This window comes from Ranitomeya variabilis, chromosome 4, assembly GCF_051348905.1.
Source record: "Ranitomeya variabilis isolate aRanVar5 chromosome 4, aRanVar5.hap1, whole genome shotgun sequence".
In the NCBI taxonomy this organism is placed as follows: Eukaryota; Metazoa; Chordata; class Amphibia; order Anura; family Dendrobatidae; genus Ranitomeya; species Ranitomeya variabilis.
The window spans coordinates 109,417,040-109,445,022 of record NC_135235.1 but is presented as its reverse complement, the minus strand read 5'-3'; the positions used below and the strand labels follow the sequence as shown (position 1 = coordinate 109,445,022).

Sequence of the window (27,983 nt, the reverse complement as noted above, 5' to 3'; positions counted from 1 at the left end):
AAAATTCCAATAGTGGTAAGATGGTGAAAATAAGCACATTTTTTATTTGGGTGCCTATACATTGTTAATTATCTTTTATAAAGATGAGTATTGATGTAGACGTTGCAGACAATAGACTCATCCCACCATTCCGTATGACAAACACTGTTTGTTTGGATCTTCATTTGGAATCAGTTTGTATTCACAATCCTTTTTGTCAAACACAAATTTGCATCTCTCTTCATCATAATTTACTGGTCTGCCGTAACTATATGGAACAGAGGAGCAATAAAAACACATTATGTATTGCAATTGTATAATAACCGCTGTACAATGCTAGCCACATCTATGCAGTACTGTGTATAAGATGGGAAATAACACTTTAACCCTCATTCACACTTCAGTATTTTGGGCCAGTATTTCATTAGTAATTGTAAACTAAGTTATATGTTTTCCACTCCTGTTTTGGCATAATACTGATGCAATAATACTGACCAAATTCTTACATGTGAATAGTGTTAAGGTATTTTATATGTGTGACATGAATCATCATGGTGATAAAGCTGAGGTATAATTAGGATAAATACTTCTATGAATGAAATGTTGGTTCCAGCAACCACAAAAAATAGTTGTAAAATTAAAACAGCACATTTATTGGAACCGCTAAATCCTAGAAAAAATTAAAAGCATGATGAAAAAGGGGGAAGAGAGACAGTGGGTCTACACAGTTCTTAGTCCTGTTAATTATTTGAAAAAAAAAGTAATTTCAAAGCATAATACACAATAGTGTTTAAAGATGGAAAATGCTTCCTTATAAATCTTCCTCTTTGTATTTATTTTTTTATAGTGTGGTATATCCATGTAACCATGTTGTTAAACATATTCTATCTTTACATGCATTTATTGCACATATAAGGCACATTTTATCATACACAGTTCTTAATGCTGATATACTATTAATTATGAGTGATTAGTGAAGGGGTTATCTTACGCTGTGCAGCATTTGTAACTCCCATAAGAATTACATGAACAGTCCAAACAATCTTTAGTCCGCCATTGACTATTGAGAGGATGCATCTTTTTTCTAAAGTAACAACCTAGAAATAAAATGATTGAAAAAATCAAACCAAAGGACTTTTCTTTCAACTGCATTTTTTACATATTTAAAAGAATTTGTGATCAGGTTTTTGCTATCCAGCAATGTTTAGTGGGTGCAGCAGTTGTTATAGGTGCAGACAGAAACCACCAGAGACTAGATGGAGGAGGACATGATTTGGGGATGGGTGGACCTTTAACTCCTGGAGCTTTGTTTGTATTGCGGTGTGGATTTTAAACAAGAGTGATGTTGCTTTAAGATGAAGGAGCTTAGTATGTTTGTGCCTGGTGTATTACTGTGAGGAGGGTGGGGGCTTATATAGGTGATGTAACTCTGGCTCTCTCTTCCTCTTTCTCTCACCAGATGAACTGGAGGAAAATTACCCATCTTCCCACCCTGTTTATAATCTCTATCCTAAATCATTTTAATTAATGCTTGTATAATGATGAATGCTTTATTGTATTTTTGAATTTGCCATTGTATATCTTGTACCAGGTTCAATTTTATATTGGTTATAAAGAGTTATAATTTGCATTAACCTTCTAAGCCCAAGGGAAGGGTAATCCGTCAGACATCTGACTGTAGGATAACTCTTTGTGAGTCGGAGGTTAGCCAAGTTTAGTCCCCTTAATGCTTTTGCAGGGACTTCTAGTTTTTAACTTTACAAAAGTGATTTAATTTAAAAAAAAAGTGTCAAATGTGACTTGGAATTTATAACCCGTCATGGCTTTGCGGTTTAGGAGTCAGGTAGAAGTTGCAGACAAATTAAAGTAGACTCATTTTAAGTCATAGAGGATGTAAAACCTCATGGTGGTGAACAGGCTCAGCTTTGGTGGCCAGCCTCAGGGATGTTGTAATGGTTACGTTAATCGGGGCGGGCACAGTGGTTAAGCACGGGAGTGATGATAATTGGTGCCCTGAAAGTTGACTGGCTCTGCTTGAATGGCAAGCCAGTGCGTGCCACCCCTTTATGGCTGTCTGTCCTGGTGATGTATGTCAGACAGCTGGGGGTATCACAGTACTTGTGAATCCCAATGTACTAGCACTCCACCTGATTCCTACTGTGATTATTTAATTCTGTGATTTAAATAAAAGCTGTGGCCATTTTGACAACCAAAATAGTGTGTTTTGTGTATTTATTTTAGTGCCTAGGTTTACTGTAGTTATGGTGGTTTTAAGATGGAGTGGGGTACATCCCATATCCAAAAGTCATGTCTCTGTTACACAGGAAACCAGAAGGTCTGAGTATCTGTGCACTTCTGAATACAGAAAAACACTCTATCTGGCAGACCCAAGTTGCATGATGGGTTAGGTCAGGGATGGGCAACCTTTTTTCTGCCAAGAGCTATTTAGATATTTATGCCATCACAAAATTATCAACTTGAAAATGATCCTGCTATATTTGGTCAAATAGTCAAATAACTTACCCCTAATGTGATGTCTAGAACTGCTTCTCTTTGGGGAGATGTGTGATGTTAGGTGATACTGATCATGTGGCTACTCATAATTGTTTTTGCATTGGTCTGAAGCACAGTCAACTCGTTGGGATTAGTTTTGTAAAGAACTTGCTGCAGTAAGTTGTTCTGAACACAGATGTATATTACACATGTGGTCAAAATTGTTGGTACCCCTCGTTTAATGACAGAAAAACACACAATGGTCACAGAAATGACTTGAGTCTGACAAAAGTAATAACAAATAAAAGATCTAGGAAAATGAACAAATGAAAGTCAGACATCGCTTTTCAACCATGCTTCCACAGAATTAAAAAAAAAATAAAATTCATGAAATAGGCCTGGAGAGAAATGATGGTACCCTTGAAAATAATGTGATAAAAAGGACATGTTAAATCACGGTGTGTCCACTAAGGCCTCTTTCACACGTCAGTCTTTTTGTTTCCGTCAAAATCCATCATTTTGTGAAAAAACGGATCTAGCAAATGTTGCTGCTGGATCCGTTTTTTTCTCATAGACTTGTATTAGCGATGGATTGTGACGGATGGCCTTCCGTCGTAAAGTCTATGTCCGTCGGCCGGAGACAACTGACATAGTAACGTTTTTTGTGTATGTCGAAAAGTCGGACAGCAATGGATCCTGCGCCGTTCGTCGATGGCTATAATGGATGCCTATGGGCACAGGATCCGTCGCTGTCGGCAAAAGACGGAATCCAGCAACAGATTCCGTTTTTTGAAACTGAGCATGCCTGGAAGAATTTCTATTCCCTTAATTTAACCATTTTTCCATACAGGGTCTCTCTCTCTCTCCAGAATTCTGTTCCTTTAAATTCCTGCAGCAGCTACTTCGACGGATCCGTCAAAAAAACGAATCCAGTGCATCAGTTTTTTTACAATCTGCACAGGATCCGTCTTTTCAACACTTTAAGGCCTGTCCCACATGTCCAGATAATTCCGGTACCGGAAAAAATCGGTACCGGAGTTATCCGTGTCCGTGTGCCCGTGAGCTCACGTAGGCCATACGTGCGGCACACGTGTGCCGCCCGTGTGGCGAGTGGGTACCACACGGAGCGTGCAGGAGACAGCGCTAAAGTTTAGCGCTGTCCCCTGCATCGTGCTGAAGCCGCGATTCATATCTTCTGTGCAGCAGCGTTTGCTGCATAGAAGATATGAATAATAGTGTTTAAATGAAAGATCTATGTGTCCGCCGCCCCCCCACCACCTGTGTGCCCCCCCACCCCCTGTGCGCCCCCCCGCTGTTCAGAAAATACTCACCCGCATCCCTCGTTGGCTGTCGCTCCTTCCTGGTCTGGCCGCGGCTTCCACTGCATGCGGTCACGTGGGGCCGCTCATTTACAGTCATGAATAGGCGGCTCCATCTCCCATAGGGGCGGAGCTGACTATTCATGATTGTAAATGAGCGGCCCCACGTGACCGCATACAGTAGAAGCCGCAGCCAGACCAGGAAGGAGCGACAGCCAACGAGGGATGCGGGTGAGTATTTTCTGAACAGCGGGGGGGGCGCACAGGGGGTGGGGGGGCGGCGGACAGGTAGATCTTTCATTTAAACACTATTATTCATATCTTCTATGTAGCAAACGCTGCTGCACAGAAGATATGAATCGCGGCTTCAGCACCATGTGGGGGGGGCAGCGCTTACTGTAGCGCTGTCTCCTGCACGCCACAGGGACCGCACACGGAGAACGTCCGTGTGAGGTCCGTGTTTTACATGGACCCATTGACTTTAATGGGTCCGTGTAATACGTGCGCTCCCATGAACACTGACATGTCTCCGTGTTTGGCACACGGAGACACGGTCCGCAAAAAATCATTGACATCTGCACAGATGCATTGATTTTAATGGCTCTACGTGTGTCAGTGGCTCCGGTACGTGAGGAAACTGTCACCTCACGTACTGGAGACACTGACGTGTGAAACCGGCCTAAGGGATTGTGACTGATTCTAAAAAACTGATGTGTGAAAGAGGCCTTACTAGCATCACAGGTGTCTACAATCTTGGAATCAGTAAGTGGGCCTGTGTATAGGGCTACAGATACTCACTGTGTTGTTTGGTGACATGGTGTGTATCACACTCAACATGGACCAGAGGAAGCAAAGGAAAGAGTTGTCTCATGAGAATAGAAAGAAAATTATAGACAAACATGTTAAAGGTAAAAGTTATAAGACCATCTCCAAGCAGCTTGATGTTCCTGTGACTACAGTTGCACATATTATTCAGAAATTTAAGAGCCATGGAACTGTAGAAAACCTCCCTGGACGTGGCCGCAGGAGGAAAATTGATGACAAGTAAAAGAGACAGATAATACGAATGGTAACAAAAGAGCCCAGAAAAAACTTCTAAACAGATTAAAGGTGAACTTCAAGCTCATGGAACATCGGTGTCAGACCGCACCATCCGTCATTGTTAAAGCCAAAGTGGACTTCCTGGGAGACGACTAAGGAGGACACCATTGTTGAAAAAAAACATAAAAAGTCAGACTGAAAATTGCCAAACTACATGTTGACACGCCACAAAGCTACTGGGAGAATGACCTATCGACAGATGAGACAAAAAAGGAATATTCTGGCAAGGCACATCAGCTCTATGTTCACAGACGGAAAAATGAAGCGTATCAAGAAAAGAACACTGTCCCTATTGTGAAACATGGAGGAGACTCTGTTATGTTCTGGGGCTGCTTTGCTGCATCTGGCACAGGGTGTCTATGCAGCGCCCCAGAGTCCTGGTCGTTGCAGTAATGTCGCTCTTCCACCAGGGGGAGTGATGTTACGTCTGATGGTACTAAAGGGGTTCACCTGACCAAGTATCACAGTCACACACTACACTTCACACTCCAGTCCACCAGGGGGAGCAAAAGGTTCCATTTACTAGGCCACTCCTCACACACGGGTAAAACTGGTGGATTGGATAGGAAGTCAGTCAGAAGCTACCTGGGTTCGACCCAGAGAGGACCTGTCAGGCAGACAGGGGGAAAGGAGGAACATCTGAGCTGCAGACAGAGGGTCCCTGTCAGGGGTGGGATCCTGTCAGAGGCCAAGCACGAGATAGAACATTACGGAGCTGCGCCTGCACTTCGTTGCGGCAGCATCCTAAGAAAGGTCACGAAGCGGAGTATATTGTGGAGAGTGAAAAACAAAGTCACAGCACAAGGAGATAATACCGGGAGGAGTTCTGCCCCGAGATCGGCAGCCTCCTTCTGAGGCGTGTAGCCGGTGGCCGGAACACCGAGTGAGTAATAGGCTCTATGCATTACTTCAGAGACTGGCAGGACAGTTGATTCCAAGTTGGCTGCCCGACCTTAATACCTATGAAGACACGGAGGCAAAATTGTGGGAGAGGGGCATCTCTAGGGTCCCTATAAAATAGCTCTAGGCCTACCCCGTCATACGGGTTGTCCTATCCATATCATCTGAGGGACAGAGAGAGAGAGAACATCAGAAACATCCACGAAAGTTGTGAGTGCAGCGCCCCAGAGTCCTGGTCGTTGCAGTACTGATGCTCCGCCGCTAAGGGGGGTGTTGGTACGTCTGATTGCACTAAAGGAGTTCACCTGACCAGGTATCACACACACTACACTTCACACTCCGGCCACCAGGGGGAGTGGTTCTATCTAGTAGGCCACTCCTCACACTTTGGTAAAACTGGGGGTTGGACAAGGAGACAGGGAGAAGTAACTGGGAAGAGCTAGAGAGAGGACCTGTCAGGGATGGGATCCTGACAGATTCCTAAGAAAGGACAAAAAGTGAGAAACGGGAATACAGCAAAGAGGCGATAGGACCAGAAGGAGTCGTGCTGTAAGATAGAGGCAACATCCTTCTGAGGCACAAACAGTCGGTGGCCGGAATGCCGAGCAAGTAAGAGACTCTAAGCATTACTTCAAACCACGGCAGGATAGCCGATTATAGGTTGGCTGTCTCACCTAAATCACTTAAGCAGACAACGGAGGCAGCTGTGGGAGAGGGGCGACTCTAGGGTCCCGGAAGAACTCCAGGCCTACCCCGTCATACGGGTGCGTCCTACCATATCATCTGGGGGACGGAGAGAACGAACATCAGAGACAGACAGAATCAGTTGTGAGGACTATCCCGGGGTGCTCAGCAGGGAAGGACTACAACACACAGGCGCTAGAAGGTAGACACTGATTCCCACCTGTTAAAGGAACTCCTGATGTGCCTTCCGTCCGGCCGGTCTCAGACAGCCCTGTTAACAGTGCTCTGGATTGAATACCTCGAGACCTTCAGTAAAGAGGTAAAGTGACCGCAACCTGGTGTCCTCGTTATTCACCGCGACCTGCACCACACCACAACATCATCGCATTCTCAATTTTCACTGGACGCCCCTCAGCAGGGTCACGGACCGGGCCTAGCCACCGTGACAACCCCAGAACCGAGACACAGAGGCCCGGTACCGGGTGCCCCTCGGCCCTGCGGCAGTGGGGGCGCTCCATGAGGACAATCCCGTGGTGCTCAGCAGGGAGGTACTACAACACACAGGCGCTAGTAGGAAGGCTACTGATTTCCACCTGGATAAGGGAACTCTGGATGTGCCTTCGGACCGGCCAGACTCAGCCTGCCCTGTGAACGGTACTCTGGACTGTGGACTCCGAAGTCTTCAGTAAAAGGTAAAGAGACTGCAACCTTTGTGTCCTCGTTATTCATTGCGCCTTACAACGTCCACCATCACCACCTACACATCTGGGAAGCCCTGGGGATATACTTCACCTGTGGGACGGTATACCATCTAGTTGCCATTCCATCACCCCAGCGGACCCCTAGCAGCGTCGGTCACCCTGACCGAATACCACAGGTGGCGTCACGAACACCGTACAAACAGCTACTCCTTAAGTGGATACCCCTTAGAAGGGCCACGGACCGGGTCAGGCCACCGTGACATCCCCAGAACCGAGAGAGATAGACCCGGCACCGAGTACCCCATTGCCCTTACACGTGGGGGCGCTCCATTTAGAATCTGTGCAGGGTACAATGAAATCTCAAGACTATCAAGGGATTCTAGAAAGAAATGTGCTGCCCAGTGTCAGAAAGCTTGGACTCAGTCACAGGTCATGGGTCTTGCAACAGGATAATGACCCAAAACACAAAGCTAAAAACACCCATGAATGACTAAGAGGAAAACATTGGACTATTCTGAAGTGGCCTTCTATGAGCCCTGACCTAAATCCTATTGAGCATCTTTGGAAAGAGCTGAAACATGCCATCTGGAAAAGGCAACCTTCAAAGATGAGACAACTGGATTAGTTTGCTCTTGAGGAGTGGGCCAAAATAGCTGTTGAGAGGTGCAGAAGTCTCATTGACAGTTACAGGAATCGTTTGATTACAGTGATTGCCTCAAAAGGTTGTGCAACAAAATATTAAGTTAAGGGAGCCATCATTTCTGTCCAGGCCTAGTCCATGAGTTTTATTTATTTTTTTTAATTCTGACTTTCATTTGTTCATTTTCATAGATTTTTTATTTATTATTACTTTTGTCAGATTCAAGTTATTTTTGTGACCATTGTGGATATTTCTGTCATTAAACGAGGGGTACCAACAATTTTGACCACGTGTGTACATGTGGGAAATTCATCACTGCTCACTTCACATTTATAGAAGGCTAGCAGTGGGAGGTCTGCAATATATACATTACATAGGAGACACTGGGGCTGGAGTATACGCACCACATAGGAGAAACTGCGGCTGGATCATACACATCACATAGAAGATTTTAGAGCTGGAGAAAATACATCACTTTGGAGATGCTGGAGCATGTATATCACATAAAAGACACTGGGGCTTGAGCATATAAATCACATAGGGGCAATGGTGCTAGACCATACAAATCACATAGGAGACCCAGGGGCATATACATCACACAGGAAATGCTGGGGCTGTAGCATATATAGCTCACAGGAGATGTTGGGGCTGCAGCAGTTTTATCACAGGAGACAGTAGGGCTGGAGTACATATATCACAGGAGAAAGTCAAGCTGGGGTATGTACATCACTGGAGATACGGGGCTGGCAATGTTTTTTTTTTCATTTGTGGGTCTGGAGAGCATTGTGTTCTAACTCTACCAACAAAATACAGCTAGACACTGACACTGGCCCACGTCAAGACATAATCTCTCAATGCATGCTCCGCAGCATACAGTAGTGAATGCTGCATGCTCACAGTGCAATAAGGAATGAAAGGGCTGTCAAAATGCGACCACTGGCCTGAGCACTGCGGTGCCCAAGGATCCTCCTGGGAGAATAAGAGAAGGTCATCATGAAGCGCAAATGGCCCACGGGGCACAAGTTCTCCACTTCTGGGTTAAGTGATAACCTTCCCAAAGAGGTATCATGCAGCAAGGACGAAGAAATGACTTAGGGTCTCAAATTGATACATTTAGAAAAAGAAACATTTTTGTTTTAATAGTTTTTCATTTTTTTCTATTATAAATAGACCATATACTTTTGTTATTTTCAATCTACCCCTGACATAGCCACTTGCGTGGTGATAAATGTGGTGCATTCTTTTTCTCTATCTCCCAACCTTTGTTCGCCTGTTTTGGTAAACATTACTTTTTCTTTTCTTATGTTACACATTAGGCACACATTAATAGGACAATACTTGGACGTTTTACTTGAATACTGTAATATACCATTGGTTGTTGTTTATCATCACCTGTTTTGACATTCTGAAATGCTATTTGTGTTATTTATTCTTTATAAGACACTATTGGCCATTGCTTACAACCTGTTTTCTCCACTCTTTGCTAATCATTCTTTTTTTACTTACCGTTTATACTCGAGTATAAGCCAAGAATTTCAGCCCATTTTTTTAGGCTGAAATTGTCCCTCTCGGCTTATACTCGAGTCATACCCAGGGGTCGGCAGGGGAGGGGGAGCGGCAGCTGTGTAATAATACTCACCTGCCCCTGGCACGGTCCCTGCACATCCCTGGTTGCCGACGCCGGCAGCTTCTTCCTGTAGTGAGCGGTCACATGGTGCCACTCATTACAGCAATGAATATGGACCCGACTCCACTCCCATAGGGGTGGAGCCGCATATTCATTACTGTAATGAGCGGTACCATGTGACCGCTCACTACAGGAAGAAGCTGCCGGCGCCGAGGAACAGACTTGAAGGGACAGCGCCAGGAGCAGGTGAGTATGACGGGGGACAGTGCGCAATATCCACCTGCTCCCTGTTCCACTGTCGGCGCCGCTCCGTCTTCCGCGTCCTCTGCAGTGACGCTCAGGTCAGAGGGCACGATGTCACGATTAGTGTGCGCGCTGCCCTCTGCCTGAACAGTTGGTGCAGAGGACGCGGAAGACACAGCGGCGGTCGGCGCTGGAACGGGGAGCAGGTGAATATAGCAAGTGCATGGGCGCCTGAGAGGTGAGTATTTGATTTTTTTTTTTTTTGTAATTGCAGCAACAGCATATGGGGCAAATATCTGTATGGAGCATCTTATGGGGCCATGTGCAGCATTATATGGGGCAAATATCTGTATGGAGCATCTTATGGGGCCATGTGCAGCATTATATGGGGCAAATATCTGTATGGAGCATCTTATGGGGCCATGTGCAGCATTATATGGGGCATATATCTGTATGGAGCATCTTATGGGGTCATGTGCAGCATTATATGGGGCAAATATTTGTATGGAGCACCTTATGGGGCCATGTGCAGCATTATATGTGGCAAATATCTGTATGGGGCCATGTGCAGCATTATATGGGGCAAATATCTGTATGGGGCCATGTGCAGCATTATATGGGGCAAATATCTCTATGGAGCATCTTATGGGGTCAAATGCAGCATTATATGCAGCAAATATTTATATGGAGCATCTTATGGGGCCATGTGCAGTGCAGCGCCCCAGAGTCCTGGTCGTTGCAGTAATGTCGCTCTGCCACTAAGGGGAGTGATGTTACGTCTGATTACACTAAAGGAGTTTCTCTGACCAGGTAACACTCACACTACACTTCACACTCCGGCCACCAGGGGGGGTGGTTCTATCTAGTAGGCCACTCCTCACACTCTGGTAAAACTGGGGGGTGGACAGGAAGAGAGGGGGAGAAGTAACTGGGAAGAGCTAGTGAGAGGACCTGTCAGGGATGGGATCCTGGCAGACTCCTAAGAGCAGAACTAACCAGTGAACAACAGGAATACAGTAAAGAGGAATTAGGACCAGAAGGAGTCGTGCTGTTAGACCGAGGCAACATCCTTCTGAGGCGCAAACAGTCGGTGGCCGGAACGCCGAGCAAGTAAGAGACTTTAAGTACTACTGCAAACCACGGCAGGACAGCCAATTATAGGTTGGCTGTCTCACACAAATCACCTAAGCAGACAACGGAGGCAGCTGTGGGAGAGGGGCGACTCTAGGGTCCCGGAAGAACTCCAGGCCTACCCCGTCATACGGGTGCGTCCTACCATATCACCTGGGGGACGGAGAGAACGAACATCAGAGACAGACACAGCAGTTGTGAGGACAATCCCGGGGTGCTCAGCAGGGAAGAACTACAACACCCAGCGCTAGAAGGTAGACACTGATTCCCACCTGTAAAGGGAACTCCTGATGTGCCTTTGGACCGGCCGGTCTCTGACAGCCCTGTTGACAGCGCTCTGGACTGAGGACTCTAAAACCTTCAGTAAAGAGGTAAAGAGACTGCAACCTGGTGTCCTCGTTATTTACTACGACCTACACTGCACCGCAACATCACCACCATCCACATCTGTTACTGTACGCCCCTCAGCAGGGTCACGGACCGGGTCTAGCCACCGTGACAACCCCAGAGCAGAGACTTAGAGGCCTGGTACCGGGTACCCCTCGGCCCTGCGGCAGTGGGGGCGCTACATGCAGCATTATATGGGGGCAAATATCTCTATGGAGCATCTTATGGGGCCATAATCCGCATTTGTGGAGTATTATAAGGGTCAAATGTATCTATGGAGCATCTTATGGGGCCATAATCAGCATTTGTGCAGCATTATATGGAGCATATTTTAATATAGAGCATCTTATGGGGCCCATCATAAACTGTTTGGAGCATTATATGGGGCGTATTTTGTATGGAGCATCTTATGGGGCCCATCATGAACTGTATGGAGCATTATATGGGGCTCCTGATTCAATATGGATATTCAGAAACACTTAAACTACTGATGTTTCAATTAATTTTACTTTTATTGATAGATATCTATTTTTATTTTTGAAATTTACCAGTAGCTGCTGCATTTTCCACCCTAGGCTTATACTTGAGTCATTAAGTTTTCCCAGTTTTTTTGTGGCAAAATTAGGGGAGTCGGCTTATACTCGGGTCGGCTTATATTCGAGTATAAGCCAACCCGAGTATAAGCCGAAGCACCTAATTTTGCCGCAGAAAACTGGGTAAGCTTATTGACTCGAGTATAAGCCGGGTATGCATTGTCCCCTCATCCTTGTCCTGCTATGCATGCCTCCCCCTTCCCTGTCCTGGTATGAATGCCTCAGCATCCTTGCCCCTGTCTGCCTGCCTCACTCTTCCCTGCCCCTGTATGCATGCCTCCCCGTCCCTGCCTCTGTCTGCATGGCTCACCCTTCTCTGTCCTGGTATGAATGCCTCCCCCATTCCGTCCCTGTCTGCATGCCTCCCCCTTCCCTGTCCCTGTATGTATGCCTCCCCCTTCCCTGCCCCTGTCTGCATGCCTCCCCTTCCCTGTCCTGGTATGAATCCTCCCCCGTTCCGTTCTTCCGTCCTTGTATGAATGCCTCCCCCGTTCAGTCCCTGTATGCATGCCTCCTTATCCCCTATCCCTGTGTGCATGTTTCGTATTGGAAAAACAAACAAACATCATACTAACCTACCTGCGTGCCCTAGGTGCTGGCACTGCATCTCGTTCTGGCCTCAGGCACCTGCCTGCAGTTCTTCCTGTGCTCAGTGGTCACATGGTACCGCTCATTAAGGCAATGAATATGCGCTCCATTCCTATGGAAGTGGAGACGCGTCCATATTCTTCACCTTAATGAGCGGTACCACGTGACCGCTGAGCACAGGAAGAGCTGCAGACAGGCGCCGGCGGCCGGAACGAGATGCAGTGCCAGCACCCAGGGCGCGCAGGTAGGTGAGTATGATGTGTGCACCGGCTCCTGGCACCCGCTGCTCCGCCATTCCCCCTCCCCTCACCGGCTTTCTGTACTGTGACTCGTGTATAAGCCAAGGGGGGGGGCGTTTTCAGCACAAAAAAATGTGCTGAAAAACACGAGTATATACGGTCTATTGTCATTAAATATGCTATGTCACATTTCTATCTGTGTAATTGCAAAGCTTTTTAATATTTCATGAAGATTTATTTTTATTTTTTTATGGTAATTTCATATTCTGGTTTTGATCTGACCACAGTTTGATATAAATTATTCATACGATTATTTATTTGATTTTATTATAGCTGAGTGTGAGATAAGAATGTGGTGAAGGTAATCCCACAATCTTATGTATTAAAGTGTCTCTATGCACCTTTTCTAGGTATTTTCAAATATGTATTTTGGGATTTATTAATAAAATTTCCAATAGTTTACATTATATTTGCATTCTCCTGCTTTATGCACATCCTTGATCTTTCTGTGCAGGATCTCATCTGGAAGATCTAAACTTTACTTAATTTTGCTGCATAAAATCTACAATTCTATATATATAGTTCAAAATGAAAGTCCACAACAATTGTGGCCCAAAAGATTCTCGTACTTCTAAAACTAAAGAGAAGTTGTCTCTTCATATAGAAAAACACTTACTTTGCTGAGTTTATAAAATTTTTTGTATTCCATAGAATTTATTTTATCTAAATAGTCCTCGTCAGTAAACTACTGATCATTAAATTTCAATGTAATTACTACTAAAACATCAAAACTATTAAACAACAAATACAAGTAAAAACTTGTATCTAACTAATAATAACATTCAACTGCTAATTCATGGTAATTAATCACACTTACCTTTAGGTTCTCTACCCGCCTCTATTTTACTTTCACTACTAAAACAAGCAGCATTGCATACAACCACAAGGATTCCAGTACCAAAGGCAATTGCTAGAAGGAATTTCTGAAATGTGCAAAACGTATGAAATTGTCAAAATTAGTGAATATTAATGAAAAGAAAAACACCATCTTTGGCTATTATACAACTTGTATCCTGCATTTTTAACCCCCCCCCCCCCCCCCCCCCCGTCACTTGCAAGGTCTATTTCTTGATTTGCAATTGACTCTGTGCTGGTTGGAGAAGACAAGCTGCTATGATGCCCCCCATACAAATCACAGAACATGGAGATGAATTCCTGCTCTTCATCCTTAAAGAGAGTCTGTCAGCAGGTTTGTGCTGTGTAATCTGACAGCAGCATGATGTAGGGAAAGAGATCATGATTCCATCTATTAATCACTTAGTTTACTGGGTGCAGCAGTTATGAGAGAATCACAGTTTTTTGTACTGCAGCTGTAGTATTGCTTGGAATACTGAGTACAAATGAGCGAACCTTTCAAGGTTCGGTTCGATTCGCCGAACGTTTAGACGTTCACGAACTGTTCAACGAACGTACCTGAACCCTATTAAACTCAATGGGAGGCCAAACCAAATGTACAGTGGGTATGGAAAGTATTCAGACCCCTTTAAATTTTTCACTCTTTGTTTCATTGCAGCCATTTGGTAAATTCAAAAAAGTTCATTTTTTTTCACATTAATGTACACTCTGCACCCCATCTTGACTGAAAAAAAACAAATGTAGAAATGTTTGCAAATTATTTTAAAAAGAAGAGAGGTACACAGTCTCCATAATCAGAGATGGAAATTTCATTCTCCAGCAGGACTTGGCACCTGTCCACACTGCCAAAAGTACAAATACCTGGTTCAAAAACAACAGTATCACTGTGCTTGATTGGCCAGCAAACTCACCTGACCTTAACCCCATAGAGAATCTACATTTCACATTTTTAAATCATTTTTCAAGCTGGTGTTATAAAGCATTCTAATTTACTGAGATACTGACTTTTGGGTTTTCATTGGCAGTCAGCCATAATCATCAACATTAACAGAAATATACACTTGAAATAGATTACTCTGTTTGTAATGACTCTATATAATGAGTTTCACTTTTTGTATTGAAGAACTAAAATAAACTAACTTTGTGATGATATTCTAATTTTGTGTGAAGCAACGGTATATTTATGAGGCCCTGCTCTCTACCATTGAGGAACAGTTTTCCGACTATGCACAGTGTAGTGGTCCTGCTGGTTTGACTGAGCTCTTCATTGAGAAGATTAGCAGAGCTGCCACTGATAAACCAGTTATAGAATGAAAAATACAGTAAAAAGCACAGTAAGTCACGTACCTCTGTAATAAAATTCTATGTTGCTATTTTAAGCTGCACTCAAACGAAGAAGTATAAACCTGGTGACAGATTCCCATTAACTGTAATTAGGAGGGGCCTAACTCTATGGGGACGCAAAGGTATAAACTGCCTGAAACTGCCTGAAATAACCTAAAATAGGATACAAGTAATATAAATGATATGTAGAATTATAGGAGTCCATGTTTTGTGTACAGACCTAGAATCTCCATGTTGTGTTTCTGATAGTAGAGATTAATAAAGGGCCATCAAAAGGTTAAAATAAAAAGAAAAACACATATTCACCTAATCACTCACTTCCTTAGCCCTGCTGATCCTCACCATCCCTGTCCCATTTTCTTATCACTACCAGTGGCACTGAAATCCCAGGCCTCTAACCATTAGACTACCTCTGATGAGGATAATTTAATTGCAGATCTAATTTCCTAGGAAAATCCTGGGGAACAGGGGAACTTCTAATTATGCCTGATGCTCTCTTGTTTATCTGATAGTTGAAAGGTTATTCTCCCAATTGCATTATTTTTCACAAAGCAGAATAACAGTAAATCTATTGTTATTCTACAGACTAATCCAAGAATACAATCTCTTTCCTGTACCTTTTTGAATTTTTTCATCTACTGTCTTTCTGTATATCCAGCTTTACAGAACAGAATGGACAGTTCTACTCCGCTAGAACTACATTTCCCAGCAGCACACTGCTTCTCCTCAGTGCTACAGAACCCTCCTTCTACTCTACTAAATTGCAACACCCCCTCAACTACATCTCCTGCACTCAAGAGAAGAGAACATCATTTTCTTGTATATTACTGATATGTGACTATTAGATAATTGTAATATGGATGATGTAATAATGTATGATACAGATCTGTATTGCGGTTATGTGGTTTTATCTATTTTTCTTGCATATTTATAAAAACATCAGTATATAAAAGTAAACTGTAGACTAGTTTTATATTTATGAATACTATTTTACTTTAGTTTTAATAAATGCATAGAGCTCCATAATCAGTTAAGTGTCAAACAGTAAACTTTAGACCTGCGCAATAGAGAATGGACCAACACTGCACACCACTAAGCCCAGTGTGAGAACTGCACAATATTGCCAAGTCAACAACAGCACAGTTGAGCTTACAGGCCTTACAGATTGTTGGGTGAGACTGAACACATCCTGCTTACTGTGTGAGTGAAAATTAGCTCACTGCATTTGCTCCCACAGACCTGCAAAAGGGCAAGTGATACAGTGAATCCTATAGAGTAACGAATAATGTTTTCCTGTTTGTTCGGTCCAAATTGTTAAGTCTACAGTCCCTCTGTCACGCACTGTGCACTGCGATTTCTGACCCGGGACTGGAGGGTATGTATTATACAGTACATACTCCCGGGCAGTGGGCACTGCCTCGTTCTCCATACACTGTTATGGAGTAAGGCTGTGCCCACTGGTCAGCCACGCCCACTAGATGGCCACATCACTAGTCGAGGCGTGACCTTGGCTCAATACATGCATATGGAGAGAGGCCGTGCCCACTGGCTGGGGTATGTATGACACATACATACACTCCGGTCCCGGTTCAGAAACCAGCGAATCCCCACAGCACAAAGTGTGCATGCTAGGGGAGCCATAAGTCTGCAGTCACACACAGTGACTTAAGATTTATCGATTAGTAGCGGACAACTCCTTTAGCCATTGCTAATAAAACTACAGGAGGACGGTTCCACTGGCAATAGGACGGAAAATAGAGCCAGGTTGGTGGTGGGAAACTAAGAGGGTAATATCTGCAAAATGGTCCATATTTAAAAATGATTTGCATTGGCTCATTTGTTTAAATATATACTGTGTATATACACTCACTGGCCACTTTATTAGGTACACCTGTCCAACTTCTTGTTAACACTTAATTTCTAATCAGCCAATCACATGGCGGCAACTCAGTGCATTTAGGCATGTAGACATGGTCAAGACAATCTCCTGCAGTTCAAACCGAGCATCAGTATGGGGAAGAAAGGTGATTTGAGTGCCTTTGAACGTGGCATGGTTGTTGGTGCCAGAAGGGCTGGTCTGAGTATTTCAGAAACTGCTGATCTACTGGGATTTTCACGCACAACCATCTCTAGGGTTTACAGAGAATGGCCCGAAAAAGAAAAAAAATCCAGTGAGCGGCAGTTCTGTGGGCGGAAATGCCTTGTTGATGCCAGAGGTCAGAGGAGAATGGGCAGACTGGTTCGAGCTGATAGAAAGGCAACAGTGACTCAAATCGCCACCCGTTACAACCAAGGTAGGCCTAAGAGCATCTCTGAACGCACAGTGCGTCGAACTTTGAGGCAGATGTCCTACAGCAGCAGAAGACCACACCGGGTACCACTCCTTTCAGCTAAGAACAGGAAACTGAGGCTACAATTTGCACAAGCTCATCGAAATTGGACAGTAGAAGATTGGAAAAACTTTGCTTGGTCTGATGAGTCTCGATTTCTGCTGCGACATTCGGATGGTAGGGTCAGAATTTGGCGTAAACAACATGAAAGCATGGATCCATCCTGCCTTGTATGGAGCATCTTTGGGATGTGCAGCCGACAAATCTGCGGCAACTGTGTGATGCCATCATGTCAATATGGACCAAAATCTCTGAGGAATGCTTCCAGCACCTTGTTGAATCTATGCCACGAAGAATTGAGGCAGTTCTGAAGGCAAAAGGGGTCCAACCCGTTACTAGCATGGTGTACCTAATAAAGTGGCCGGTGAGTGTATATATTAATATATATATATATATATATATATATATATGTACAAAATGATTTGATAACTTTCTGATATTGGGAAGAATGCTAACAGAGATTGTTTTCATGTTTAAATTCTAGTGGAAAGTTTATCTTTAACTTCACTTTGCCAGCACCATATTGTTCATGATTTCTTTGGTAACTGGTTAATAATTATCTTCATGTTTGATGTACCAGTTGAAATGGCAGTAAAACAAGTGTATCAATTTCTCTGGAAACTTGCTTCATTTGGCTGCTGTAGATAGCATTCTTATTTGTGATTGTGCCATATTCTTCATTATTTCCTGGGTAAGCTCTGGTTAGGACACGATGACATTTAGATACCGTATATGGATACAGTGTTTGATGTTTTTCTATTCTTGTCTCTTCTATAATATATAGCATAAACTATAATTTCCTGTTGTGTTATAATTACATTCCTTTAATACTTAAAAATGAGACCATGTGATACAGAGCTGACATATTTATCAGTAAACATCACTCTATTTGAACTGAAGCTTTTTTAAATACACTTCTTAAAAGAAGCAAACAACGCCAAAACCCAATGTATCCAACAGACAAATAGAATTAGTATTGAAAAGAATAAACAATCAAAAACAGCTGTGATAATAATGCTTACTATGTATACTTGTGTACAAAAAAGAGGAGTACATATAATAATTATGAATCACTAAGAAGGTATAAAGTGGGTCATTAGTGGCAATCCTGCTCCTAAACTGCTTTCCCTATCTGTTACCAAGTCCATTTAATCGTATCGAGATTAATACAATTATGGTAGTGAGTAGTGCAATGAATATACCTGAAATAATAGGAATGTAGGGGTAATTGATAATACTAATAGAAAGCTAAATGTAGACAAGTCTGATATATTCGCATAGAGCTCAGCCTAAATGAGTACACTCCTTTAAAAAGAAGGATTTTAATTACTTTCTCAATGAACACAAGAACAATTTCCAAAATGTTGACAAGACTGAGTTTCATAGAAAATAGTTTTAACCCATAACATGAGATTATGGTTAATAATATAACTTTCATTACAAAATCTTCAGTTTTACTCAAATTAGTTGATGCAAAAAATGAATACACCCCACATCACAAAATACTAGATATCGTAAAATACTAGATAAGCAAGGAATGATCAAATTGCTGACATATTGCAACATCTGCACAGATGTACTGCTCTATATTAAAAAAAATGTTACCATTATTCCATGTCCTTTGTAGACCTGCACTTTTCCAATTTAATAATGATCTAAAACAAACATCTGTTGCATTTCTTAAGAAAACAGGGTGAAAGTGATTCAGTGAAAGTATGTCTCCTAATCTAAACCCGTATAAACAGAATTCTGAAGAGACAAGTTGAGAATCACTCTCCATCCAGCATCCAGGATCTAAAAGTGGTCATTCTTGAAGAATGGAAAAAGATAGATGTTGCAATATGTCGCCAACTTGTTCATTCCATGCTTATTCAGTGAAATATTAACTTTTTAAAATATACCATTTTCGGCTCAGTCAATATATTTCTATGTTTAATAATTCGGGAGAAGACATATTATGTATACATCAAAAACCACACAATCCAAGCTGCTTGAGGTCTAGTGTGAAGATTCCACAATCAGTGATGGTTTGGGGAGCCATGTCATCTGGTGGTGGAGGTCAAGACCAAAGTCAGCGCAGCCGTCTACCAGGAAATTTTAGAGCACTTCATGCTTCCCTCTGCCGACAAGTTTTTTGGAGATGGAAATTTCATTCTCTAGCAGGACTTGGCACCTGTCCACACTGCCAAAAGTACAAATACCTGGTTTAAAAACACCAGTATCACTGTGCTTGATTGGCCAGCAAACTCACCTGACCTATGGGGTATTGTCAAGAGGAAGATGAGAGACACCAGACCCAACAATGCAGACGAGCTGAAGGCTGCTTTCAAAGCAACCTGGGCTTCCATAACACCTCAGCAGTGCCACAGGCTGATCGTCTCCATGCCACGCCACATTGATGCAGTAATTGATACAAAAGGAGCCCCGACACAAGTATTGAGCGCATTTGTGCAATTACTGAACATTCATTTCAGTAGGCCAACATTTTAAAATCATTTTTCAAGCTGGTGTTATAAAGTATTCTAATTTACTGAGATAATGGCTTTTGGGTTTTCATTGGCTGTAAGCCACAATCATCAACATTAACAGAAATAAACACTTGAAATAGATCACTCTGTTTGTAATGACTCTGTAACATGAGTTTCACTTTTTATATTGAAGAACTGAAATAAATTAACTTTTTGATGATATTCTAATTTAGTAAGAAGCACTTGTATATATATATATATATATATATATATATATATATATATATATATATATATATATATATATATATATATATTATGTATACTGTGACACAACTGGGTAAAAGGCATAGTGGGCTTCTTGTAGTGACCAATGAAGGCTTTGGAAGGCGCAGCATGTTTGAACTGGTGTCTGTGTTAGTTTATTTACACTGGTTGTACAGCAGAGAAAACAAAATCATAACCATAAATCCCTAGTCTTGTCTACATGCAAACTAAACAATGTAAACCCTGGCTACTTATACATGGCTGAGCTACTCCCAGTCCAGTCAGACAAAACAACTGTTGTCAATAGCTACCAGTGGAGCTTGCGATTGTGAAGGACACAGCTTGTGCAGTCTCCTGAGAGATACGGCTTTTCTCATTCATCTCATTCATCTCTGATGCATTGAGTCATAATTTATATATATATAATCAGGGCTGAAAGTGTCTTTAAAGGGATTGTGGAAACAAGGTAAGTTTGTGACGCCACCTGTGGTTCTCGGTTAGAGGTGACCGACGCTGCTTAAAGGGGTCCTCTGGGGGCGATGGTGCTGCAGCAAAGATGGTGTCACTTCCAACAGGTGAAGCGGTGTCCCCATGGCTCCCGGTGTATTTGGCAGGGATGGTGAATGCCGCAAATAATTGGAGGACACAGGTGTTAAGCAGCCTCAGTCCAGGGTACCAGCAACAGGTATAGATGGAGTCCAGGCAGCCTGAAGACAAGTGGAAATCCCCTTGACAGGTCAGTTTGGGAGCCTTCCACTATGTGCTGGTCTGCAGTCCCTTGCTACCTTTCTTCCCCTGTCCAGGGACAGTACCTGCACAGTAGGCAACTTGAGCCGTTTCTTTGGGGTCTCTGTCCACGATGACTCCGGACTCTGATTGCTGCAGCACCTCAGGTATTATGTGGGCAAGTCCCTTTTAGTTTCCTGCCCTCTGGTTCTGCCGTGGGACCTGTAGTTGCTCACAACCTCGGGCTCCCAGTGCCCGGTTTCTGCACTCAGCTTAGGGAGGCCCAGTAGCAGTCCTCCTCAAGCTCCTAAGTCCTTCTGTGTTCCTTCACTGTCTGCTACCAACTGTCAGCTGTCTAGCAACTACCTAGCAACTGACTCCTCCTCCTGACCAGAGAGAGCAGCTCCCCTCAAGTCGGGTGTAGCGCTCCCCCCTCTGGCCTTCAGTCAGAATGTGTTGCTTGTAAGGTTACCTGCCAAAGGGATTCCTCCTTTCTCCAGGCATGGCATTACCCTCCCCAAGAGGAAGGCAATACCACTGTGGTACCTGAACTCCTGGGGTGCCACATTGGCACCCTTGAAATTGTTCCAGAAAATGAAGTGTTTCTTCCAGAAAGTGATTGCAAGTAAAGATGTTTTGTTATACATATGTTTATTTCCTTTGTGTATATTGGAACAATACAAGCAAAAACAGGAAAAGACAGGCAAAGTGGACATAATTTCACACAAAACCCCCAAAAAATGCACCTTTCCAAAATTGTGGGTAAGCAACTTTTCTTAAAGTATGTGATGCTCGCTCAAACCCACTTGTGACAAGTAACAGGTGTGGGTAATATGAAAATCACACCTAAAACTAGATAAAAAGGAGAGAGGTTGACTTAATATTTGCATTGTGTGTCATTTTACCAATACACTAGCAAAATGACCCCCTTTTTCCTTGGGGTCTGCTACATTTTGCTAGTAACATTTTGTTATTGGTAAAGTGACCTGGTGTTGGTAAGGCTGTTTCTATTTCTGTGAGATTTTTCTTGAATGTATTTCTTATATGAGCCAACGATCTAGCGTAGAGACTCACAAATATGAAGACCCTTGATGTGGGTTGCAAGCTTGCATATTTTGGCCAAAATATTGACCAATACCTCATGTAAAAATGAAAGGCTGCAGCACAGCCAATCAACAACCTTTTAAGCAGTAGGCACGGCTGGTGCCACCATAGCCATGCCAAGTGTTGACTTGGCTGTGATTGGCAGGCACACCACATGATCCGGCCTGTATAAACGCCGAATCTCGGGTTGCACCACTATTCTGCTCTGACTAGCGTATGGGCAGAACGCGGCTCCAGTGAGTGACAGTGTTAGGTTCTGTGGGGGTACTCTGCAAAACATCCTCTGTGTTGGTACTCTGCAAAACAGCTTGGCTATGTGTCCGATTTGGAGACCCAGAAGTTAAATAGGGCAGACCCATCACTTAGTACATGAAGACGTGTGGCCACATACTCTTCCACCATGTTGTTTAAACACAGCTTTCTACTAATACGGATCATATCAGATGGTGGTGGTGCTGGATGTTGTGTCTTGCTGAGGTTTTCCACATTTTGGCCATGCTAAACCTTCCTTCTGAGATGCTGGCAGCGCCCCAGCTGCGTTGGCGACTTCCTCCTCCTCCTCTGCCTTGAGCTTCCAATGAGCCCCTGCTGTCAGGTGGGGATGTCAGTAGTGCGTATACCAGAGTGCACTTATATTCCCCCATTTTCCAATCATGCTCCTGTGACAGAAGTAAGGATGGCATGTTGCCCTTTTACTGGTGATCCAATGGTAACAATGTGGGCAACTTGGCGATCCTTGCGCAGGCACAGCAGCATGTATTCGCTCATGTGTGCCAGGCTGACCAGAGGCAACGACATGCTGTCCTCAGTGGGAAGTGTATCGCCTGTGTCCTCTGTATCTCCCCAGCTATGCTCTAGTGGGCTGCTTTGAGTGCCACCTTGCTGTGAACATGGTTCCTCCTTCTCATCCTCCAAAACTCTCTCCTGGCTGGATAGTTATGTATATGGCCACTGTTGGTATAAGAACCCAACCTTTGAGCCATGTGTGGATGACTGGCCTGATAACGGTGTGAATGGTCCCTGCTCCTTCTCCTCTTCCTCCCGTGCCATCACCTCATCCATTGTCTCCTGAAGATTTTTTTCAAGGAGGCATAGAAGTGGGATAATAACGCTGATGATGTTGTCATCAGTGCTGACCATGTTGGTGGTGTACTTGGAGCAGCGCAACACGGCACACACATCCTACATGGAGGCCCGCTAAATTATGGTGAAGTGGTGTTCCGCAGCTAAAACTCCACTATCACCTGCTGCTGCTCACACAGTCTCTCCAGCATATGGAAGGTGGAAGTCCATCTTGGGGGTGTGTTGCAAATTAGGCAGTGAACGGGACGGCAGAAGAGATGAGCAGCGCAGACAGGTGAGCATCAGCAGGATGAGAATGGCAAAAGCGCGCACAGACAGCCCACACTTTCTGTAGCAGCTATGATATCTCGGAGTAATTTTTCAAGAACCTCTGTACCACCAAATTCAGAATATGCACAAGACAAGGGATGTGCGTCAAACCAGCTAGGTCCAGAGTTGCTACATGATTTCGCCCGATATTGCACACCACCAGTCCGGGCTTGAGATTCAGCGGTAACAACCACTCATCGGTCTGTTGTTTGATCCCTGTCAACAGCTCATGTGATGTGTGGGATTTTTCTCCATACAGATGAGTTTCAGAACAGCCTGCTATCATTTCTCCATGGCTGGTTGTACAGGGTTTACGATGAATGGATGAGGCAGTGGAGGAGGCTGAGGAGGAAACAACATGCACAAGGAAACATCCAGCAATCCTTGGTGGTGGTAGGACATGCACAAAAATGCTTTTTGCCTCATGCTCAGCCACCACTATATTTACCCAATGGGCAGTTAGGGAGATATAAAGTTTCTGCCCGTGCTTACTGGTCCATGAAATGGTGGTCATCTGCACCTTGACACTGATGGCGTTGTGCAGTGCACACCTGATTTTATCGGCAGCATGTTCGTGCAGGGCAGGGATGGCTTGCTTTTTAGCTAGGAACGAGGTACTGTGGGACAGCCACCACTATGTTTTTAAAAAGTGTCCATATCCATGAGCCAGACTTGCAGCATTTCAAAGGCCAGAAATTTTGAAATGTTGGCATTCAGTACCAGGTCTCATGGGTAGTTAGGGGGGTTGTTCCTCTTTCCCTCCAATGTTTGGGGAATGGACAGTTGAATGCTTCCATTGGATGGTGTGGAGAAGCTCGGTGACACTGCTGTTGCTGTCACATCCTCTCTTTGCGGGAAGCCCTGTGGCCCTGTTGTTCAGGAGTGGGAGGAAGAGGCCGAGACTGCAGCAGGAGAAGCCTCAAATCTTTCCTGGTTTTTCAGATGTGTTCTCCACTGTAGCTCCTTCTTTGCATTCAGATGCTTCTTAATGCAGCTGATGCTAAGCTTAAGAACATTTATGACTCTCTCCAGGCTGTGACTGCACAGCGTCTTGTCATCAGCATAATGCCTGAAAAAATGCCTCTTGACGGAGCTCATTTGAGCAGGCTTTGGTGTGCTCAGTTCGTTGGCGCGGTTGGCAGTAGCAGACAACATACTGGCTAGGGGCTGCCTGCTGTGCTTTTGCACCCTGCTCCCTCTTTTGCTGTGCAGATGGGGCAGCGTGGCCACCATGTCTTCTTCCAAACTGCCCATGTCACTCAGATGGCCTTGACTTCATGTGGGTCTAGGACCTCACCATCCCGCATCATCTTCCACCCAATCCACCCCTGCCCTCCTTACCGGTCTGCACACTGCAGAAAGCCGCAGCAGTTTGCACCTGTGTTTTGTCATCAGCATCAGAGATGTGCTGCGATGGTCCATTGACTGTTTGCACTACCCCTCCCATGGAATCATCCTCAAACAGAACAAGTGCATCAGTGCACTCAATCTCTTCCACTTTTGGGGCAGGGCTAGAAGAATGACTCGTGGAACCACAGCCAGCTGAGTCATCGAAAAGCAGAAGTGACTGCTGCATGACTCGGGGTTCAGACTGCTTATCTGATTTGCAAGGGGGTGAGGTGGAATACAGATGCCCATGGGCAGCAGGTGCAAACTCTACACTTTCAGCAGGGGACCAGGTGGAAGACAAAGCAAAGAAACACTCTCAGCCATCCAATCTATTACCGCCTCTACTTGCTCTGGCCTCACCATTCGCCCAGCGGTTCTCGGGCGTACTAAATTAAGCAGAACGTCTGTTGCCTGCATGCACCAGAGGAAGTTATTTCATTTGGTTGCGTAGCCAGCACAGAACGACCACATCCTCTCCCTGCAGCAGCTATTCCACCACCAACAACACCATTAGCAACACCATGGTAACGTCCCCTATTTTATAATCTCCTCATTCTTTGCACCTCCAAAAAAGTGCAGAGTATTTCATGGACTGTGTAAAGAGAAAGAATGGCCAGCAGATTATTACAAGAGATAAGCAAACCTTTCGGGAATGTCGAACATGCCCAAACCTCACTGAATTCAATGGGAGGCAAAACCAAATGCATAGACAACACTTTAAGGGGAGACAAAATGCTTCCCAAACTGCTCAAATCAGCGGCAAACACATGGAAAGTGGCATGAATTGACCCATACTACAAATAGTATAATTGCGCAGCATGGATGAATAAGACAGGACCTGGGAAATGACTTGGACCAGCATTTCTAGCTGAAACATTGATCAGTAACAGGTGGATGAGTGACAAGTGTAGGCCTGGTGTTCTGAGAGGCCTACCAAATTCAGGCAACACACATGAATGAGACCCAACTTGGAGTCTAAACATTTCCAAAAATTAGGAGTAGACACCAGGAAAGGTGGCATCATTGACCTACAGTAGATATGTTATAATGGTGCAGCAGGCATGGGCCATGCATGAGGTATCAGGGCCTGTGATGGCATTTACAGCTTTGAATTTATGTTTAAATTAAGATGCGGTGGGTGAGGGACTGGTGTAAGCCTGCTTTACTCAGAGTTCTGATACCTCATGCAACACCTCAACCTACTTTTTTGCTCAGCCACATTCAGGTGGCCTAAATGTCAGCTGGGTAGAGGACTAATGTTAGAAAAATGTAAGGATAGTACCACAGGTAGTTGACTGATCAATTGACCCACAGTAGAACATTTAATAATGGCACAGAAGTAGTCAGCCATGGGCCATGCATGAGGTATCAGGGTCTTGGCCAGCATGTAGAGCTTTGAATTGAAGTTGGTGGGTAAAGGATTGATGCAAGCCTTCTTTGCTTGGAGCCCTGATACCTCATGCAACAGTTCAATGTTATTTTCACAGACACACTCAGGTGGCACAAATATCAGCTTAGTAAAGCACTAATGTTAAAAAAAAGTAAGGATAGTAACACCGGTTGTTGACTGAAAGTAAGTGCTGGCCTGCCGGTCTGGGAGCCCTTCTGCTACAGGGTACACATGAAGGATACCCAACTTGGATTATCCACATTTAAAAAACTATCGTCACACACCACTAAAGTGGTATCACCACAGAGGCTGTTTTCACAGTAACCTCACAGAGGATGTTTTACATAGTACCCCCAATGAGGATGTTTTACATAGTACCCCCAATGAGTCTGTTTTCAGATTACCCCTACAGAGGGTGTTCTTAGAGTACCCCCCACAGGGGCTGTTTTGCAAAGTACCCCTACAGAGGCTGTTTTGCAGAATACCCCCAACTAGGCTGTTTTGCAGAATACCCACACAGAGGCTGTTTTGGAGAGTAATTATAATTAGAGATGAGCGGATCAGTGGAATTTTGGGTTCATCTGGAACTTTAGTCGAAAGTTCAGCTCGGGTACCAGTACTAGGCTCGAACTTGAACTCGAACCCCACAGAAGTCAATCGGGACCTGAAATTTGGTGCTGTAAAATGGTTGTTGTAAGGGCTAAGGGGCTGCCAAAGTGTCTCTCTTTTTCTCTATCTCTATCTCTCTCGCGCTTTCCTTCTCCCAGAAGTCTGTGTTCGGAGTTCAGCACCAGACACTAGGTGTCCTGTACGATCCCCGAACTGTACAATTTGGGTTCACTCATTTCTACTTATAATGATAATAATTTATTATGGTTTTCCAATGTGTCCCTAAAAAATATGGTCTGTCTGTGATTTTTTTGAAAAATAAAAAGTTAAGTTGGAAACCCCGGCTTATACTCTATTGCTCTTGTAACATTTTAGTATGTTTTCATTTCATTCGCTTCCCTGGCATCCTTTCAATCACTACCATTATTAAACCAATTATAAATAGTGTTGAGCGATACCGTCCGATACTTGAAAGTATCGGTATCGGATAGTATCGGCCGATACCCGAAAAGTATCGGATATCGCCGATACCGATACCCGATACCAATACAAGTCAATGGGACACCAAGTATCGGAAGGTATCCTGATGGTTCCCAGGGTCTGAAGGAGAAGAAACTCCCCTTCAGGCCCTGGGATCCATATTAATGTGTAAAATAAAGAATAAAAATAAAAAATATTGATATACTCACCCTCTGACGCGCCCTGGTTGTAACCGCCAGCCTCCGTTCATAAGAATGAGCGCTTGAAAGTCCTTAGATGGCGTCGCGGCCTGTGATTGGTCGCGTTGCGGTCACGTGACCGCTCCGCGACAAATCACAGGCCGCGACGTCATCTAAGGACTTTCAAGTGCTTGAAAGACCTTAGATGACGTCACGGCTTGCGATTGGTCGTGTTGCGGTCACGTGACCGCTCCGCGACCAATCACAGGCCGCGACATCATCTAAGGACTTTCAAGCGCTCATTCTTATGAACGGAGGCTGGCGGTTACAACCAGGGCGCGTCTGAGGGTGAGTATATCAATATTTTTTATTTTTATTCTTTATTTTACACATTAATATCGATCCCGATACCGATTCCCGATACCACAAAAGTATCGGATCTTGGTATCGGAATTCCGATACAGCAAATATCGGCCGATACCCGATACTTGCGGTATCGGAATGCTCAACACTAATTATAAACACTACAAGATGCTTACAGACTTATTATATAAACAAGAATACAAAAAGCCACTCACATCCATTTTTAAAAAATTGGCTACAAAAATCACTTCCCTTGTCTAATAGATAAAATAAAAATTCAATTCAACCAACAAGAATAAACAAACACTACTCACCATCCTGGAATACTTTTGCAGCCACTGA

At 44.0% G+C, this 27,983-nt stretch overlaps 1 protein-coding gene across 1 annotated transcript; it reads right to left on the bottom strand.

Moving 5' to 3' along the window:
• Positions 1-22: 22 nt before the first annotated feature.
• LOC143768470 (beta-microseminoprotein-like) lies at positions 23-27,983 on the bottom strand. Its single transcript, XM_077257151.1, has 4 exons — positions 27,956-27,983; positions 13,503-13,608; positions 971-1,076; positions 23-247 (listed from the first exon to the last, which is right to left on the bottom strand). Exons 1-4 carry the CDS (start codon positions 27,956-27,958, stop codon positions 118-120), a joined length of 345 nt encoding a protein of 114 aa, XP_077113266.1. The 5' UTR covers positions 27,959-27,983; the 3' UTR covers positions 23-117.

What these genes read in the sequence shown, in the direction of transcription:
- LOC143768470 (XM_077257151.1), bottom strand. An exon ending in GGCGGGTAGAGAACCTAAAG is followed by an intron (nt 1,077 to 13,502) that starts GTAAGTGTGATT and finishes TTTTATTTCTAG; the next exon opens with GTTGTTACTTTAGAAAAAAG. An exon ending in AGTTACAAATGCTGCACAGC is followed by an intron (nt 248 to 970) that starts GTAAGATAACCC and finishes TGTTCCATATAG; the next exon opens with TTACGGCAGACCAGTAAATT.